At 38.7% G+C, this 18,304-nt stretch overlaps 1 protein-coding gene across 1 annotated transcript; it reads left to right on the forward strand.

The window, feature by feature from the left end:
* The first annotated feature begins 1,640 nt into the window (after window positions 1-1,640).
* LOC128378855 (dual specificity mitogen-activated protein kinase kinase 6-like) lies at window positions 1,641-14,170 on the forward strand. Its single transcript, XM_053338420.1, has 12 exons — window positions 1,641-1,936; window positions 6,043-6,112; window positions 6,941-6,989; window positions 7,085-7,198; window positions 7,452-7,571; window positions 7,685-7,801; window positions 9,268-9,319; window positions 9,421-9,548; window positions 9,926-10,003; window positions 11,130-11,269; window positions 11,691-11,736; window positions 11,984-14,170. The coding sequence occupies exons 1-12, from the start codon at window positions 1,918-1,920 to the stop codon at window positions 12,059-12,061; spliced, it is 1,011 nt and encodes a 336-aa protein (XP_053194395.1). The 5' UTR covers window positions 1,641-1,917; the 3' UTR covers window positions 12,062-14,170.
* The last annotated feature ends 4,134 nt before the right edge of the window (window positions 14,171-18,304 follow it).

Below are 18,304 nucleotides of genomic sequence, written 5' to 3' on the forward strand. Positions count from 1 at the left end.
TCTTTATTGTTACATGTAGCCTATATTTTATCTAGCTTTTAAAGAAATGACACTAGTATTTAATGTTCATCCTGAGACACACAAAAAAAATATAATAAAATACAATAACACAAAATCTGTCTGTGGTGTAATGTATTAGCGTTTTAGTATTGTGGTGCATAGAGTCCAAAATATACGCACAATTAAATAGTAGAACCCAACCGATGCTGGACTTTTGGGGCAGATGCCGATACTGATATTAGGAAATATAAAAACTCTGATATTGATATGTCAGCCAATAATGTTATATATACAGAATATATACATAAACACAAGATATTTTATTTTTTATTTTATAATATTTTACAGTTAAAGAATAATCTTAATTTTTATAAAATTACATCAGTGCACTAAAACAGTAAAAACATTTTATTCATATATATTAAACTTGAATTAGGAAAAAGGATGAAATATACATAAAATGCGGCCAATATATCTTCTCTATCGGCACATACCGGACAACATAAACACTGATACTGATATATCTGTAACAGGCCAATATCGACCAATAATATCGATTGACTGATATATTGGTCGGGCCTTATAAAGTAGTCCTAACTAATATAAAGAAATCATTTACAATGAAAAATATTTAAATTATATTCTAAGCATGAAGAGCTGCCATAAGTTTAAATTGTAAATTGAAGAGAACAAGTTGAAATGTTCAAAATAATTCCCAGGAGTAAACAATAACTTGTATGAAGCAAACCGAATAACTACTGTAGTTGGGTATATTTGATTAATAACAATAATGTACAGTGTTGGGGAGTCACTAGTTACATATTACAGCATTATGTAATTAAATAACAAAAATAAATGTTGACTTCTTTAATAAAATATCTAGAAAAAAAGTGTAATGAAATTACAGTTACTTATGAAAATGTTGATAATTACAAAGGTTACATCTGACTTTAGAAGATTTTACTCAGGAGGAGCCCCCCCTCCCCCTTCATATTAAACATGTTTTAATTCTTTGAAATAAATATATTTATTTATATTTTGTAAATAAATCATGACTTGGGCTTAAATGGTGCCACAGTACCAGTTAAACCAATGCCAGACTTCTTTAATAAAATATCTCTATGTTATATTCCAAAATCTACATGAACTAATGAATACATTTAGACATAAATCTTGCTTTATAAGAAATTATGTCCCTTATAAATCATGTCAGTATAATGAAAAACACCTGAACGTAGATTTTGAGGGGCTTAACGGGTACACTTACCCCAACAGCTAAAAACGGTTGTTAGAAAATTAGAAAAGTAATCAAATCAAATGTAATAAATTACATTAATTGAAATAGTTTTACTTATTACATTCAAGTAATCGGTAACCCTATTACATTTCCAAAGTAACCTTCCCAACCCTGACAATAACTTATGTGAAGCAACCTTAAATGTGTGAATAACTAGTAGTTGGGTATATTTGATTACTAGTCACAATAATGTATGAAAATGTTCTGTTTTGGGTGTTCACGTGAACGAAACTACATACATACATACATACAACTACAAATCCCACGTTGCTTAGTAAGCGGCAGGAAACACGTCATCACGTCGTTGGAACCTTCAGCTGTCAGACTTTGGCCACCCTAAAAAGTGCAGGTTTTGTTAGCAAACTAACTCGAACTGTACAACCCGCGCCGACTTTATGTGAAGTTGTGCATTCATCTACTAATCGATCTCTGAACTAGTGAACCGGCGATTGAAGCACTTAGATTGCACGAAGACGAACCTTCTTGTTTTAGTCGCTGCTAGTTTTTGCACGACAAGCCAGCGATCCTGAGCGGGTGTAAGGGTAGATGCAGGGAGGGAGGGAGTAAAAAAAGGCAAAAGTCTTTGTGCTTCCCTTCCCCCTCATCAAAGCAAAGGGGAAATGTCTCTGTCTAAAGGAGGTAAGTGTTTTTTTTCTCTTTCCTCCAACTCAGCCGCTTCTTTTTTTTTAAACAATCGTGCATTTATTTTAAAGAGCGAGGTGCAGTTTGCGCGGAAGAAGTTTAGCTAGCTGTGACTGAGAAATGTAACCTTGCCAGGTGGAAAGCTGCATGTATGAGAGGAGGAAAAAAAAAAAGCTAGCCAGCATGTCTTTACTGCTTTCTATCATCATGCTAAGTCTCTAGACATCCTGGTGACTGAAGGTATTCATCACAGACCTACTATTAGCGGGCTAAACAGTATTGAATGATAGTATTTCAGCTAATTTGCATACCCACATCGCTTCATTTAAGTTGCTGTTAGCTAGCTTTACACCGTTTTCACGGCAATTAAGGACTGTTGTCAAGCTGTAATTAACAACTAACTTGTCCTTCAAGCTAGGAATCACCGCGCTTGTGACTAGTTTCTCCCTTTCGGTCAAGCAAAGCACAGTGGGAACCACAGGTGTTTGTGTGTTTCGGCCTCCTGACTCATCGATTGTGTTGGGTGTTACAGTGTGTTAGCGCAAAAACATTTTAGCGCCGCTTCCATGGAAATGCATCCACCCCCCAGCTACCACCACCACCATCACCACCTCCTCCTCCTCCTCCTCCCCCCCCTGCTGTGGTGGAAATTCCTTTATTTTTAAAACAGGCGGCGATGCCAAGGAGCCACTGCGCTATCTATCACTCATTTGGCTTCCGCCCGTCAGTCAGCCAAGTGAGTCTGTACTGAACACTGCTGAATCAAACTTACACCTTGGAAAAAAAAAAAAAAATCAAGGTCCTTCCTTTGCGTCACACACAGAGAGCATGATGATGATGTCAATTTACATTTCAAGTTCACCGCTTGTGCTGTTACACAATCATACTAGCGTTTCCATGGTCGGGAGTACACACTGTTTTGAGAGGGCTGTGTAGATTGGCTGGGTGCTGCTCGGCTCAGGCAATCACAGCCTCTTTGGCCTACCATGGCATGTTTTGACTTGTAGCACCAATAGCTAGTGCCGCGGCTTCTTTGTTGACAGTTCACTGGCTGCAAGCAGCTACTCCATAGCTGCTACACAGGTTCTGCCTTGTTATTATTGTGTGCACCAAAGCAGATCCGAGGTGCCTCTGTGAAAGTGTAATTTCCTCCCAGCCACTTACAGGGAATCACTCCTTCATTGGTCAGTTGTGGAGTAAGTTAAGTGAAGCTTAAGTGCATGCAGTGCTGTTCATACTATTGCTGAGACATGTTTGGATATTGGGTTCTCCCTAACAGCACTGATAGGGTGGTGTGGAAGATTATCTGTGCATGAGTCATCATTGTCTGTCTGTATATGCACCCACTCTGAGGCTGGAGCTTCCTGATGGTGACTCGCCACACAGCTATTGACACTTTAATCCCATGCACAGCCCAGAAATTCTTGTTCACATTACGTGTGTCTTAGTGTACCGGTATTTTCAGCTGAACATCATGAGTTTTCTAAGAATTGCTGAATTTCCTGTAAAAGCATACCACTGTTGCTATCTGTAGTGACAGATGCAGACTCTGATAAGTCCTTAGCAGCAGCATTGATCTGTTTTCAAATACTGAGATAGATACTTTTTAAGTCAAACATATTCACATGTAAGACATAAGATTCACATGTCTACAATATGGATATCACTGACAGTGACATGCATGGTGAGCAGAAGAATTGATGCTTTGTGTCAACCAGTCTAATATGAAATACCTGGTTGGTACACAGATGTAGGGTGGCAACAAACGGAAATGGTGAATTGTCAATCACAGTTCCACAAAGCCCAAGATGTAACCTAAAATGTCTTGTCTTGTCCCAACCAACAGTCTATAAACCAAAGAAAATTAGTTTGCTGAAGGAAAAATTGAGAATTGCAGCATGCCCCCCCCCCCCCCCCCCCCAAAAAAAAAAAAAACTCAGAATGATTAATTGATTATCAAAATTAGCCACTTAATTTTCCCTCAGTCGACTAATCACTTAATCTACCAGTTCTTGCAGCTCTTTCAGTTCCCCTCTGAGAACACGGTATCTGTGCACATGTATTTTTCCTGTGCTGTCTTGATATACTTTGCCTGCAGCTGTGGCTGAGGTCATGGTACTGTTGTCTCCTATCAGGCTCAATTCAGGCAGGTCTTGCGGCAGGGAAGCCAGCCCCAGTTTACCCAAATGGGGACAGCGAGCTGTGAAGTGACATCATATTTCCCAAAGAGTCCTGACAGTTGTTGTGTTTTGAGCGGATGTGTCCAGTCTGACTGGCTGTGAGTCATATCCCACTCCACAGCCCCAGCCACAGGGTCACTGCACACACCACACACATTGCAACTCCCCCCCAACCCCCCAGCTCAGCCTGCTACCTGAGAGGGGTTAGTATTTCAAGGCCATTAATACTTCTCAGTAAACATGTCTGCATGTTAACTCAGACTTAAATATAATGCACAGTATTTAAAAACTCAATGTGCATTATATAATTGCGTTTTCCTGCAGCAGCAAAGCACTGTTGAATATCTCTGACAACTTAAAAACATCTTTGGCATGTCAGATGTTCGTGTACTGCACCACTGTGTTCTTGTGCTACCCTAGTTTTGTTGCAGGAACAAAAGGCTGACTTATTTGTCAGGTCATTGGAAGGCTTTGAGTGCTCGTTATCCCACACAGAGGAAACGCAAAATCTATTTTTGACTGAGCATGTGTGAGTAAATCACACGTCAATCTCTCCCTACCACATGAGACTAGTGTAGTCTGTCCAGACACTGTAGGCCTATTTTAGGGCTGCAGCACAAAATGGACCTGTCTGATGTTTCAGTGGTTGGCCATAGAATCTAAAATCTAGAGTAAAACTTAACTTCCCTTCCAACTTAATCTAGCAAGGAGGGGTTTGTCCAATCGTACTTCCTCCAGACTGGAGTGGTGTGACTCACTGAATGGCAAATACAACTCCGCAGTAACAATGACAGTAAAATTATAGCATTAAACTAACCCATTACTAATGTTTGCTAGCTATATAAAAAGCTGTTGCATTTGTTCCGAAGTGAAAGTGACTTGCTTGCCAGATGCATTAAACCAGTTTCTCTGAACTGGGGTAGAATAATTACACAGCCTGGCCCGAGCCTGTATGCAGCAAGAACAGGAAATAACCAGCCAGGTCTAAACTGTTTCTCATCATTTCCCAGTGGGTAAAAAATCTGGCCAAGTTCTAGCACACACACACGGATAAAGGTCAAGAAAAGTGTAGTGTTTTTCCTGTCGACCTTGCAACAAGAGCAAACATGCTCAACCTGAATGTCCGTGTCGAGAAAAGTTGATGTTTTTTTCCTGTGTGTTGCTTGTAGGCCCGGTAGCTGTGTCATTCTGGCAGACACTCATAGCCCCTTGTGGGAAATCCCAGAAGCTGCTGGTAAACTGTGTTTATGAATGGACTGCTGTCACTGATTGAACACAGAAACGTTCCAGAGCTGCAGTTTATGGCACCATGCTCTTTCACATATTAGAAAAAAAATAAGTGAAATGTCACAGTAATAAAAAAACAAAACAAAAAGGATAGTTGATCATACTGGAGCAAAAAAAATCATGACAGGAAGAGAGGCCTGATTCCCTTGCATTCCCCCCCTCCTCTCTCCATTTGAGTCATCATACCAATGTCGATTAGTCATTTAGTCCACCTTCTCTCTATTGCAGGGCCTCAAGTTTGAGTACACCTAATCTCCAGTTAGATAACAGATCATTTTGTGTCAGAGGCAACTGCAAATTGATTTTAACCTTGAAAACACTCCTTACTACCAGAATAGAAATAAACCACCTTTTAAAATGCCCATGCAAACTTATGAAATCAAGCAAAGTCTATTTAGTTGGTGCTAAGTGAACTGAATTACGACCTGACAAACCTCTTTTAAGTAATGTGGCAAATGGCATCTGTAGATTTATTCTGCAGTGGCACCTGAGTCATAAGTCCATTTGCCTTAATGCTTCTACAAAACACTGCTAGTTATACTAGCTTGTGGTTGCTGCTAAATACAGCTGTGTGCATCAGTGTAGATATATCATGGAGCTGAGATGGTAATGGCTTTCTAATTTCATGTCTTGCAGGGAAGAAGAAGAACCCAGGGCTGAAGCTGGCCAAAGAAGTGTTTGCACAGCCCCAACCAGCAGTAGCAGCGTAAGGCTTTTCTCTTCTTCTTCTTCTTTAACAATAGTTCACAATAGGCTAGCAAATAACAAGAAATTGCAGTGCACAGGTGTAAAAGATTTTTTTAAAGTAGTTTAGAAACAATGTCGCCATTACATAGTTTGTCCACCAGAGAGCACTGATAAGTTTGTTTTTTGGAAAATGTCCTGCTTAGTACACATTGGTCTGACATATGTAAAGGGATCCTTTACATTTATCTTATATGTTTATGTAACAATGTGAATGCAGATTAACTTTTAATTATCTATATATTGGCCTTTAAATTCCAGTATTAGTCGAGCTATACTCCAAATTTTTAGTTTTCGAGGCAGCTACATTTATATACAGTACCACTCAAACATTTTGGACACACTTTCTCTTTCTCATTCACTTGAATAAGACGATGTCCAAACTTTTGACTGGTGCTGTATGTTTTTGAGGGAACAGTTAGTCTTTGCAGTCCACTTAGAGCACCACTGCCTGGTGCAGTTGTTAATTACAAGCAGTAGAGTTGTATGGGCACAAAGAGAGTGAGTCCTTGCATAACTATAAATATATAAATCAAGGTTTGTTTCAAATTTACAGGGAACAAAATTAGCATCATCCAAATGTTGGTAAAATATGTAAGTTGCTCGTAGATTTGCTTCACTCATTTGCCAAAAAAACAACAGTACTGAGTGGCCGGTAAATTATGAATATTCACCCTGAAATTGTCTTATGAATTCCAAACACAATTTATATTATTGTATGAAGCCTATGTTGTGGCATTAAAATTGACTACACAGTGTTGTTTGATTGAAATGTGTTTCTACCCTGCAGCCCCCCTCGAGATCTCGACTCTAAAGCTTGTGTCACAATTGGAGATCAGGTATAGTTGGCTCTATATTCCTCTGAGACATGCTGTTCTAATTTTTGCTGATCTGAATACATACATTAATGTAAAATTTGTCCCATGCTGTCCAGAACTTTGTGGTGAAGGCAGATGACTTGGAGCTGATTGCAGAGCTGGGGAGGGGAGCATATGGCGTTGTGGACAAGATGAAACATGTGCCCAGTGGTGTAATCATGGCTGTCAAGGTAGGCCGGGAAGCCACTACTCAGGTTACGTGATTTTTGGCATCTCTGTGAATGCACCTTGCTTTTAAAATAGTACCATGACTCATACAGTAGATGTAGTCAACATGTGAGTTCAACTTGCAAACGTTTGGCCCAGATTTACTGGATCTATGTTACATGGAGGGGGGGGGGGTAAAAGGACACTGGACACCAGCTGATTTAAGGTGACTTCTAATGCAACTGGCAACACAATCTGTGATGTTTGTGTTTGCAGAGGATTCGTGCCACAGTCAACACTCTGGAGCAAAAGAGGCTTCTGATGGATCTGGATATCTCCATGAGGACAGTGGACTGTTTCTTTACTGTGACCTTCTATGGCGCCCTCTTCAGAGAGGTGAAGCCAGTGACTAAATCTCACTCATTTATGACTGGTATGACCTTCTTCCTGTGTTATATGAAATGTCTGATCATCTTGTTTCTTATTTGTGGGTGGCATCTTAATTTTAGGGGGATGTTTGGATCTGTATGGAGCTGATGGACACCTCTCTGGATAAGTTCTATAAGAAGGTTATTGAGAAAGGCAAGACCATCCCAGAGGACATCTTGGGCAAGATCACAGTAGCAGTACGTCCTGTCCCATATCTTACATTATAAAAATGGTGTTGCTCAGGTGTCAAGTGCATTTACATGTACATTAGAATAGAGCTACAACTAATTATTATTTTCATTATCTTTGTCAGATTTAAAATGATTGATTAATCATCTTTATAATATCTTTAAAAGCTCAAGGTGATGTATTGAATGTCATTTTTTTCAACAGTCCAAAATCCAAAGATATTCAGTTTACTATGACGTATGACACAAAAAGCTTAAATCCTCACATTTGAGAAGCTGCAATCACCCAGTTTTTGGGTGCTCATGAACGCAATATCTCAGGAACACTTTGAAGGAAATTCTTTAAATTTGGAAGAAATGTCCACTTGGACTCGAGGATGAACTGATTAGATTTTGGTGATCAAAAGTCAAAGTCACTGTGACCTCACAAAACATGTTTTTGGACATAACTCAAGAATTTGTATGCTAATTATGACAAAGTTTCACACAAATTTCCAAGGGGGAAAAAATGATGAAGTGATGACATTTTATATCCAAAGAGGTAAAAGGACAACTTCAATGTGAAATCATAATGTGCTGCACTTTTTTGGCCATTATTCAACATCATAACCTCATGACCATATTTCACATTTGGTTGAATACTGAATTGGAGACACTAATCTCATGTGCCCAACCTGATACACTGGTGATTGTATAGATCTTCTTTGCTGCCAAGTTGGAAGAAGATGTTGAAGATGTGTGTGAAGCATCCACTTTTTAGAATTTCTAGTGTCTGCAGCAACATCCATGTATGAAGCATCATCTGCTGTCATGGCTACAACCTTGTATTCTGTCAGAATCAGCTGTGTTGGCCAAGCATGTGAACACATACAAGTAAAATACACTAACACATACTTTATATTAAATTCCTTTTATAGTCTAATTCATTTTCTGTTGACAATCTAATCAGTTCAACTAATCGCTGTGTTCTATATTAAAGGAATAATTCAGCAATTTAGGAAAATACATTTAGTCACTTTCTTTCAAAGAGGGAGATAAGGAGAAGAAGAACAGTTTAAAGAAGAGTTACATGCAAAGAGGGACTGCAGTGACTTTTTGGAGTCTTGTCATCTCAGTGAGGTTGCCAGGCAACCAGCAGTATAGTCGGAGATTGGATGGAAGTGCTGGCTAGATGGATACTATTTTTTGTCTCATCACTTAACTCCTCTTGAAACCATGCTGATTAGTAATCTTTGATTTGGAAATAGTCAAATATTCTGCACTCTGAGGCTGAATTCACATGTTAAATATTTTAGTGTCATGGAGACGAGTGTGACTCCAGGGAACAATACAGACTAACTCAATAATGAACTGATTATTAAAAAGATATGAATGTTGGTGATTTTGTTTTATTACAGTAATCACTGAGATACAGTTCTCAAGAGTTTTCTCGATAAAGAATTTAATCTTTTCCATCATTTTCTCTGTATTTACAGATTGTCAAGGCATTAGAGCATCTACACAGTAATCTGTCAGTGATACACAGAGGTAATCAGAAGAGCACAACAGCACACACACAGTTTTCAGTTTGATGTTTGTCATTTGCAATTTTTTCCTCTCATCACTCTTCCAACAACACCCCTCTGCAGATGTGAAACCCTCCAATGTTCTGATCAACACTCAGGGCCAAGTGAAAATGTGTGACTTTGGCATCAGTGGCCACCTGGTGGACTCTGTAGCCAAAACAATGGATGCAGGCTGCAAGCCCTACATGGCGGTAAGTGGGGACTGCCAAGGATCAGGAGAGAGATTTCCTGGTAAAGGCTAGTTGAAGTTAAGGGAAAGGATTCTCTAGAAATGTACTGATGAATTGTATTGTTCAGTGAGGTCTGGCCCATATCAATGTCTGAGCTGTTAAACCAACCATACACCTAAGCTTTTAAACATCTTGCTTGGAATGTAGACACACAGACCCAGTTTACAATTTAAATCCTCTCAAAAAACACTTGGAGTGCACAGATGTGTTCTTTACTCAGTAACACTTACTCTCACTTTAAATGCATTTTTCATTCTTGAGTCTTGATTCACTGCTGTTATATGGTTCATTTTCAGATAGTGGTGGTACTTATTACTTGCTTATCATATTCTTTTCAGCCTGAGCGGATCAATCCTGACCTCAACCAGAAGGGCTACAGTGTGAAGTCAGACATATGGAGTCTTGGTATCACGATGGTGAGCATGGCTAGATATTGAAATTAGTCTCGTTGTGTTACTCAGTTAGAACAAGTACACTCATATTTTTTTTTTTTTTTTTTTTTTTAATCCTGCAAAAATCTGTGCTATTACTGACCCTAAACACTGAGCACAGTTAGTAGTAAAATAAAGTCATATTACACATTATGTTACTAAAAGAACTCAAACACATAGATAGTTTTGTCTGCTTTTCTTAGTTTTTCTCCATATTTCTTTTAATCACAAGTCTCATAATAGTAAAATGATAAACTTTTATTTACATAGCAACTTTCATGAGATGGTTACAAAGTGTATTATAAGGAACTAAAAGCACGAGGGCAGTGCCTGTTCAAAGCATATCTGTTGGGGCTGGTTACTTGGCCTACGGCTGCTACTTCACACAGAAAAATGAATAGAGTTTATATGATGACAAGATGAAAGAAACTCATCATTCTTTTACCCCAGATGTTATCAATATTAAGTATTGTAATAGTGAATAAATGTTCTTTTCTCATTTCAAGTAGCCTAAAATAAGAGCAGCATTTAAAAATACAATAATGTGCATCCTAAAATAAAGTGTATTGATCATATTGGGCTTTTAGATTGTTCCTATTTTCTGTGGCTTCAGTTCAGATTAGAGTGGGTATGTTTGCTCAACCTCTGCATGCTTCAACCTGCAGTTGGAGATTAGCACCAGCAGCAGCAGCACACTACACGTGCTGCGCTCACTGTGTTTGTGCATCTTGTTTTGTTTGACATGAACAACTTTCCAATAATGCAACAACTAGAAGGGCAGTTATAATCCAGCACTAATACTGAGTCATGATGACTGTTTACAATTTTGATACCTATGGATGTTTGTGGCAGATTTTAGTTGATTGTTTGTCATCCTCAGTTAAGATAAAGCACAGCCTACTGACATAATTTATACATATTCATTTAACTTTGGCTACAGGGTTATAAAATTAGAACATAAAGTTTTAAAGAAGAGTAAATAATTCATTGAAATATCACAATAGTTGAGTTACACCTGAAAGTCAGTTTCAATCATTGCACTGACCAAACTCATGAAAAGTAGCTATAACTTGTATGATCGTTGTTAAATCAGCCTCTCTCTGCCTCCTAGATTGAGCTGGCCATTTTGAAATTCCCCTACGAGTCCTGGGGCACCCCGTTCCAGCAGCTCAAACAGGTGGTGGATGAGCCATCTCCACAGCTGCCTGCTGACCGGTTCTCCCCAGAGTTTGTAGACTTCATCTCCCAGTGGTAAGCCTCATATTCACTGATGAAAAGAAAAAGAAAAAGTGGCACAAAGCTCAGTAGGGGTCAGTGTTTACTCTCCATTTACTGAACGAGGTGGCATAAGAACAGTATAGAACTCCAATAAGTTGCCAGATGATGTAAATGGATGCTGCATGATGTAAATGGATGCTGCACCTCCAAAATGGTTTGTTGTTTTTCTGTCATTCTTATTCACATACACACTCAACTAAATGCAGTTGGGATTCAGTGTTTAGCCGAAGGACACATCGATGAGCCGGTTTAAACCCTGCATTTAATGGATGACCTAGTCTACCCACAGGATATATCAAACATGACTGTTTTAGATATGATTGTATATGTTGTTAAAATTGTGGTGTTTGATATTAATCTCAATTTTGCCTTTCTGTCTTCTTTGTCTTTACAGTTTAAGAAAGAAGCCAAATGAGAGACCAGCTTATACAGAATTAATGGTTAGTACATTTTTCCATTTTCTCTCCTCTCCTCTAACACATTAGAACATATTTTAGGATATTTTGTTGTAGCTTTGTCACCATCAACATCCCTGCTGTAATGTTCAGTACAATCTAATTCTTGCTTTTGTCCACAAGAGGCCAGGCTTACCCAGTTAACTCACCAAGACTATGACTTTGTATTATTTAAATAAAAAAATAAATAAAAAACGTATTTCTAATCATGCATTTCCTCCTTCTGATGCAGCAACATCAATTTTTCACCGTGCACGACTCCAAAGAGACAGACGTGGCCAGTTTTGTCAAGGTCATCCTGGATGACTGACGGGCTCCCTCCGGGCTCCACCCCATCAGGGTAGGCAGGACCTCTCAAAAGAACCAATGGCCTACCTTTTTTTTTTTTTTTCCTTTTTTTTTTTTTTTTTTTTAAACTCACTGGAATGACAGACTCTCATGCACCCACACACACAACAAGGGGTGACCCAAAGACTGACAGCAGCCCAGCAGCACTGGAGTGGGAGAGTGGCGGTAATATGAACTCACAAAACCAACTGGAGAGGTTTAATTCACTCCTCCAAGCTTCCTGTGTGTGCGCAGTTATCCAACATGACAAATATGAACTGAACTTGATTTGTTGTTGTTTTTTTCTCGTTCATACTTTTTGTTTTGCCCCCACCTCCCCTGTTATTTCTCTCTTCAGAATGGACAGAGCCAGCCATTATTTCTTTGTGACACATATTGTATGAATACTTTTTGAATTTCATCTGCAAAACCAACCTTTAATGTGTATGTTGTTGTTCATTGAAAGCTATATTTGCATATGCGTTTGTATGTTTTCTCATTATACAGAGTTTTGATACTGTATATCGTCGACAAGGTTGAATTTTACCGGACTAGAGCCTTATTTTTCAGATCGCATCGGGTCAACAATTTGACCCTGACTCTGCCCTGAGGCGATATTGGTTAGTGCGCATTGGGGCTGCAGGTGTCACAGGGTGTGGGCTCCGTGAGACTCCAGGGCATGAGACAAAACATGCGAGAAATGTCAAAGGTCATATTCTGGACGGGAGGAGTTGCAAATCATTCCTAGATCTCTCAGCAGTGTGAGGGAGGAATGTGAGGCGTCCCGTATCGTCTGAACCTATAGTGATCCGAGTTGTAGCTCTTCATGCCGTGACGCTACCGTATTCTTCTTTTCTCTCTGGTATGAAAGAGTCCTTTTCAATGCTGCCAATGATACTACCTGGAAGTATTCAGGGGTTGCTGAATCAAGCTCACAGCTTCTCTTTCTGTGTGCCATTTCTTTTTTTGAATTGTTCTCATGAATTAGTGCATTAATTTTGTTTTTCTTGTTTTTTGGACTAGTTCTGGCCGGCATTTTTATTTTATTTCAGCATTTACACTTTCTTTGCTTACCTTTCTAAAATTTTGGAGTCAGCATAGTCTTTTCATATTAGGCACTTTTTTTCCTTTTTTTCCAGAGACCTTATTATGCCTTACACAGATAGTATGTTAGGGGAAATAATTTATGTGTTGAAGATGTAAATAATCTCCTTTTTTTAATGTAACATGGCACTGTCATAACCTGGCAGTGTAGATGAGTGGTAGAGTGGTTGGTATTAGTTTTAATGCAGTGTGACACACATACACACACACACACATACACACACACACACACACACACACACACACACACAGGGCCAGCTGACTATCGTACACCTATTTTGGATTGATGTGCTGTCAAGCTCCACCGCTCAGGTTTCTGTGCTCTCCTTCATGTGGAGACAGCCCCCCCCTTTTTTTTTTAATTTCTTTTTTTTCAAGGTCAAACTTTCCTTGAGTGCCAGATCTAGAGCCTCTATTCAGTCCTTGGTGGGCAGCCATTATCTCTTCTATCTGACCATACTATGCAGAGCCCCTTCGCCTTGGACAACACAGCAAGAGGCCCTTGCCATGTGGCAGTTTCCTCACTCCAAGTGTTCAGAGACTGTGATAATGATGATGAAAGTGGTGGTTGTGATGGCGATGGTGTCGATAGTGATGATGAATGACATGCCTCCTGTGTTCATGGCTAGCACTTATCGTCGCCTCTCCGGTTTACACTGTAGTGCGACCTTTATCAAAAGTCTGCGAGTTAGGAGTATTTATGATTGTGAATAATAAGGGAAAGCTAGTAACACCACAAAGAAGCTGCTGTTTTTTTGTTTTTTTTTTGTTTGTTCGTTTGTTTCTTTTTCTTTCTTTTTAGTCGGCCTTCTTTGAATGGCCATTCCCTTGGTGTGTAAAAGTGAGTTTTTACGCTGATCACAATGAGAATGGAACACTTGCTCTACCTCTTACTCCTTCACTCTATTTGCCACTGTTTCATTGGGTGGCAATGACAAACTTGAACTATGGAAAGACAAAAAAATAAAGGCTTTATTGTTCAGTATAACCGTTTATAGCTTTCATTTCACGATTGCTGCAGGTTTGCAATGGTGCACTACTGAAAAGACCAAAACCAACAATTGACCCTCATAACAAATATTAGCTGGAGGCTGATCTAGCTTATTCTACCTCCCACTGTCAACCAAAAACCCCTAAAAACCATCAACGAGCCTCACCATTGCACTGGATGCTCCTTCATTATGATGAACATGGACATTGTTTATTTTTAGTCAATGCCACATACTCCTGTGAACAGTATCCAACTATTAAAGGAAATGATTTAGTCTTATAAAATTAAACATTAAGACACATTTTTCAAGTGTTCAGTTGAAAACAGAACAGGATTAACCCTCCATTAAGAGCTAATTATTTCCTAACCCAATTATTCCTATTTCAATGCCACTTAACAGTCCCACTTAAGACAATTATACCTTAAACTACATGCTCTAATCATGATGAGAGATACTGGAGCTGGCTGAACAGATAAAGGAAGTGTTTGGGTTTCAACCTGTAGCAGTATCCAACTCATTTTTCTCCTCAGACACATGTCAGCAAGACCATGTTTTCCATCCTCCTGCATCCTGCATGTGACACTGTAATGAAGGTATAATGTAATGAAAGCGTGAATGAAGCCAGAGATGGAAATGGTACACCTGGCCTCAGCACATATACTCAGTGTCATATAACTTAAACGCACTTGCTGGGTGAAACTCGAGTGATCACCTGCAGTTGTTTTTCTATCTATTTGCAATGTATTTTGATCAAGGTTAAGATTTTAAATTTTTCCATTGAATGCAGTTTTTTCAAAACCACTGTGCTTTTTATATCACACTGTGCCTGTTGCCAGTAATAATTCACTTTCTATTTGTATAAACATCCTTATGTAAGTGCACAGAAGTGAACGCACACTTCTGAGGATGTGTGATGAATAGAAAGAAGAATTCTTGTTGATGGCTCTTTCTGAGTGCTTTTTTGCTGTGAATGTTAACAACGGAGGTTAACAAAAGCCCACTTTGAGCAGACTACTTCACTCTTGAGTGTGTCTGTCAAAGGCTGATGATTTCATGCCAGGATGAGGAAAGTCAATGCCAGTAGACTGGAGGCAGTGGTCCAATATTATGCAGCCAGAGCAAAGACACTCTTTTTAGGAAAGGAGGCTGAAAGAAGAAGGCTTTGATGAAACCTAACTTACATAATGCCGCTCAAAAGATCGTCGTGTTGCAACCAGCATCTAGATGAATTACTGTCCCTGCTCAATTCAATGTGGACTTTGATGCAGAAGTGAGTCATAATCACGCTCAACTGTAAATGTGTATTTTAGGAACTCGGAAGTTGTGGGTTTATTTACATATTTAATGTTATGAATTCTAGATATCACACATTGAGGTTGTTTTATTCAGGTTATGATAACTATATTGTGTCTTCATATCTTTCCTCTTTCTATTATAAACACAAGCTACAAAAAAGGGTTGTGTGTAAAAGTGTTTAGCCTTGGCTTACAGTACACCCTATTTTTCTTTTTAATTCGATGTGGCTCTAGGAATCACAATGTTGGTCAGTCCACCACTTTGATCCTGACCAAAATATCTGTTGAGTGGATTACCTTGAAATTTAGTTCACATATTCATGCTGCCCAGAGGATGAGTCATGATGATTGCTTCACATCTAGCACAACTGACGGTCACATTTCCAGGTATCCAGTAATATATCTCAATATTTACAGAATGGATTGTTGTAAGTTTTGATACAGACATTTATGTTCCAAAGAGGATGAAGCTTACTGATTTTGATGATCTCTGATATTTCCTCTATTGCCACAATGATGTTGACATTTGTGGTTCAGAGTGAACTTTCAGCATCTTTCACATGCAGATTGATGTAAAATTTCATCTTTATGGACTTTGGTGATCAACTGAGTTTAATTTGAACCATTCTTAGTATCTAGCATCATCATCAGGTCAAAATTTCAACTTGTCCAATACTTTTTTTTATTTATTTATCCAGCAGTTATGTTTTCTTTACCATGACCATCAGCACATATGGCTTTGTATTTATGTCAACATTTAGTGTAATAAAGTGCCAGTAATGTCACAACATGGGCAACAGAAAAAACAAAACTACAATACAATGATTTTCAATACCACAGCTCCCTATTCCTCAAACTTGAGTAGTTTATAATAGACTTTAGATTTGCTGTAGAAATATTCTTTTGAGGAAAGTAAATGTATTGATGTTTTAGTCATACATTCCAGCTTTCTTTTTCTTTTTTCCCTTGTTGGATAATTATTACATTTCCCTATTTTTGAATGAAAGAAAAATATACATCCATGTGTACCTAGTCCCACTTGCATAGCTTAAGAGTAATATATTTTTGCATAGGCGCTGACACGGTACATACACATCTGGATATAAACACTGTATAATCTTACTTTCCACCCATCGCTCTCCCACTCTCTTCTCACCCCCAGCCAGGAAAGAGAAATTTAAGGCAGCTGTTTTTTAAACAGGTGCACAAGAGACAGAGAGATGATACTGTGGCTAGTTATCACACACTTCTCACTATCTTAGCAGTAATTACAAAGTAGCTGGTCAAGCACATTTCTGGCTCTCTGTACATTTCTTCCTGTCAGGCTTTACTGATTCTTTTTCCCGCAGGCAGGCCTCATCTAACAAACTACTAGTGATTAAATTCATGCCTATTTTTGCCCAGCGAAATAAAGTTTGGGAACTGTTTGCTGTGCCCCAAGAGACCTACAGATAGACAGATGTGTACCAGACAAGAGATTGTAAGTATGTGCGCTCCATTTTGGAATTGTTTCCTTAATCTTACGCCAGATCTCACGATCTCCTGACCTGCTTACGTCCTGGAATTGGAAATCCAGTGACAGTATTCTGCATACCACCACTCAGTTACTCATTACAGACCCACAATGTTCCATAGAATCACCAGGCTGTGATGTGCCAGTTATAGTAATTATGCATTGTCATATTTAAATAGACAGACATCGCCCTTTAACCCTCCTCCTGAATCTCTATCCCTGGCCTCTCTGCCTCTGTTTGTTGCCAAGGAAAATGTGGCCATCACCGTGCCCTTAGATGGCAGACCTGCAAGCAGCATATGACTTTTGTATAACAGTGTCTCCTCTACAGGCATGAGACAGGGTGCCCTGTGGTGGGAATTTAGAATAGGGTCCCTTTTCTGAAGAGGGTAAAAGAGCCTTTATGGAACCAGATCTTAACTAGGCCCTGGGCTGACACTGCACAACCTTATGCAACATGCTGGACTGTAGATGGGGTCCTATTGCAGCCTGGGTTGTGGTCTGAGAGAGGTGGAGGGAGGGGTAATGAGTGTTGACATGAACTCGCAAAGACATGACAGGTTGGGTAGCCTCGGGTAGTCTCATTACAGTCGGAATTAGAGGGTGTCTGATCTCTACACATAGACGCATATTGAATCACCTACACAAGAGAAATTGTTATGCCAGAACCTTACTCTGTTGTCTGTAATATATATTCAGCCATCTCTTACTTTTTACAAATAGAAAAAGAAGTGAAATAGTTTGTGTGTGTTTTTTTTACAATATTGTATAATTCAGCAGGCCTGATATGTGTATGATTTAAATTTACATCTTGCCAGTAATTAAGTTTGTTTATTGCAATAGCGTAAAAAATATTAGTGATTTGGAAAAATGGGCAAAAAATATATTTTTTATAAATTTTATTTTGAACATGTTAAACATAAAAACAAAATATATAAGCAACGACATTATAAAAAATATAAGCAAGAAAACAAACAAAACAAACAAAATCATGAGCAATCATGTTTTTCAAAATCCCGGTAAGCAATTCAAATAATCCCAGTATGCAGTTCAAATAAAGCATGTTCGAAAAGGCAAAAGAAGAAATTACAAACTTTTGTAGTCCTATGAAGAAAAGTAAATTCTGTATTGAACAGAAAATGAAAAAGAAAATACACTTTTACAAAGCAGTAAAAGTCTGAGATAAGAGATAAATGAAAGTTTATTGACCTGATTCATTCATCAAAATCATTTCTGCTTTAGCACAGCAAATACAGAAGATACATATCACACATATATCTTAACTGAGCATGATTGAATGGAAGTACTTTTTTATATGATAT

Source organism: Scomber japonicus, chromosome 18 (assembly GCF_027409825.1).
Source record: "Scomber japonicus isolate fScoJap1 chromosome 18, fScoJap1.pri, whole genome shotgun sequence".
Taxonomy (NCBI): Eukaryota; Metazoa; Chordata; class Actinopteri; order Scombriformes; family Scombridae; genus Scomber; species Scomber japonicus.

What these genes read in the sequence shown, in the direction of transcription:
- LOC128378855 (XM_053338420.1), top strand. An exon ending in TGGGCAAGATCACAGTAGCA is followed by an intron (nt 7,802 to 9,267) that starts GTACGTCCTGTC and finishes CTGTATTTACAG; the next exon opens with ATTGTCAAGGCATTAGAGCA. An exon ending in GTAGACTTCATCTCCCAGTG is followed by an intron (nt 11,270 to 11,690) that starts GTAAGCCTCATA and finishes TTGTCTTTACAG; the next exon opens with TTTAAGAAAGAAGCCAAATG.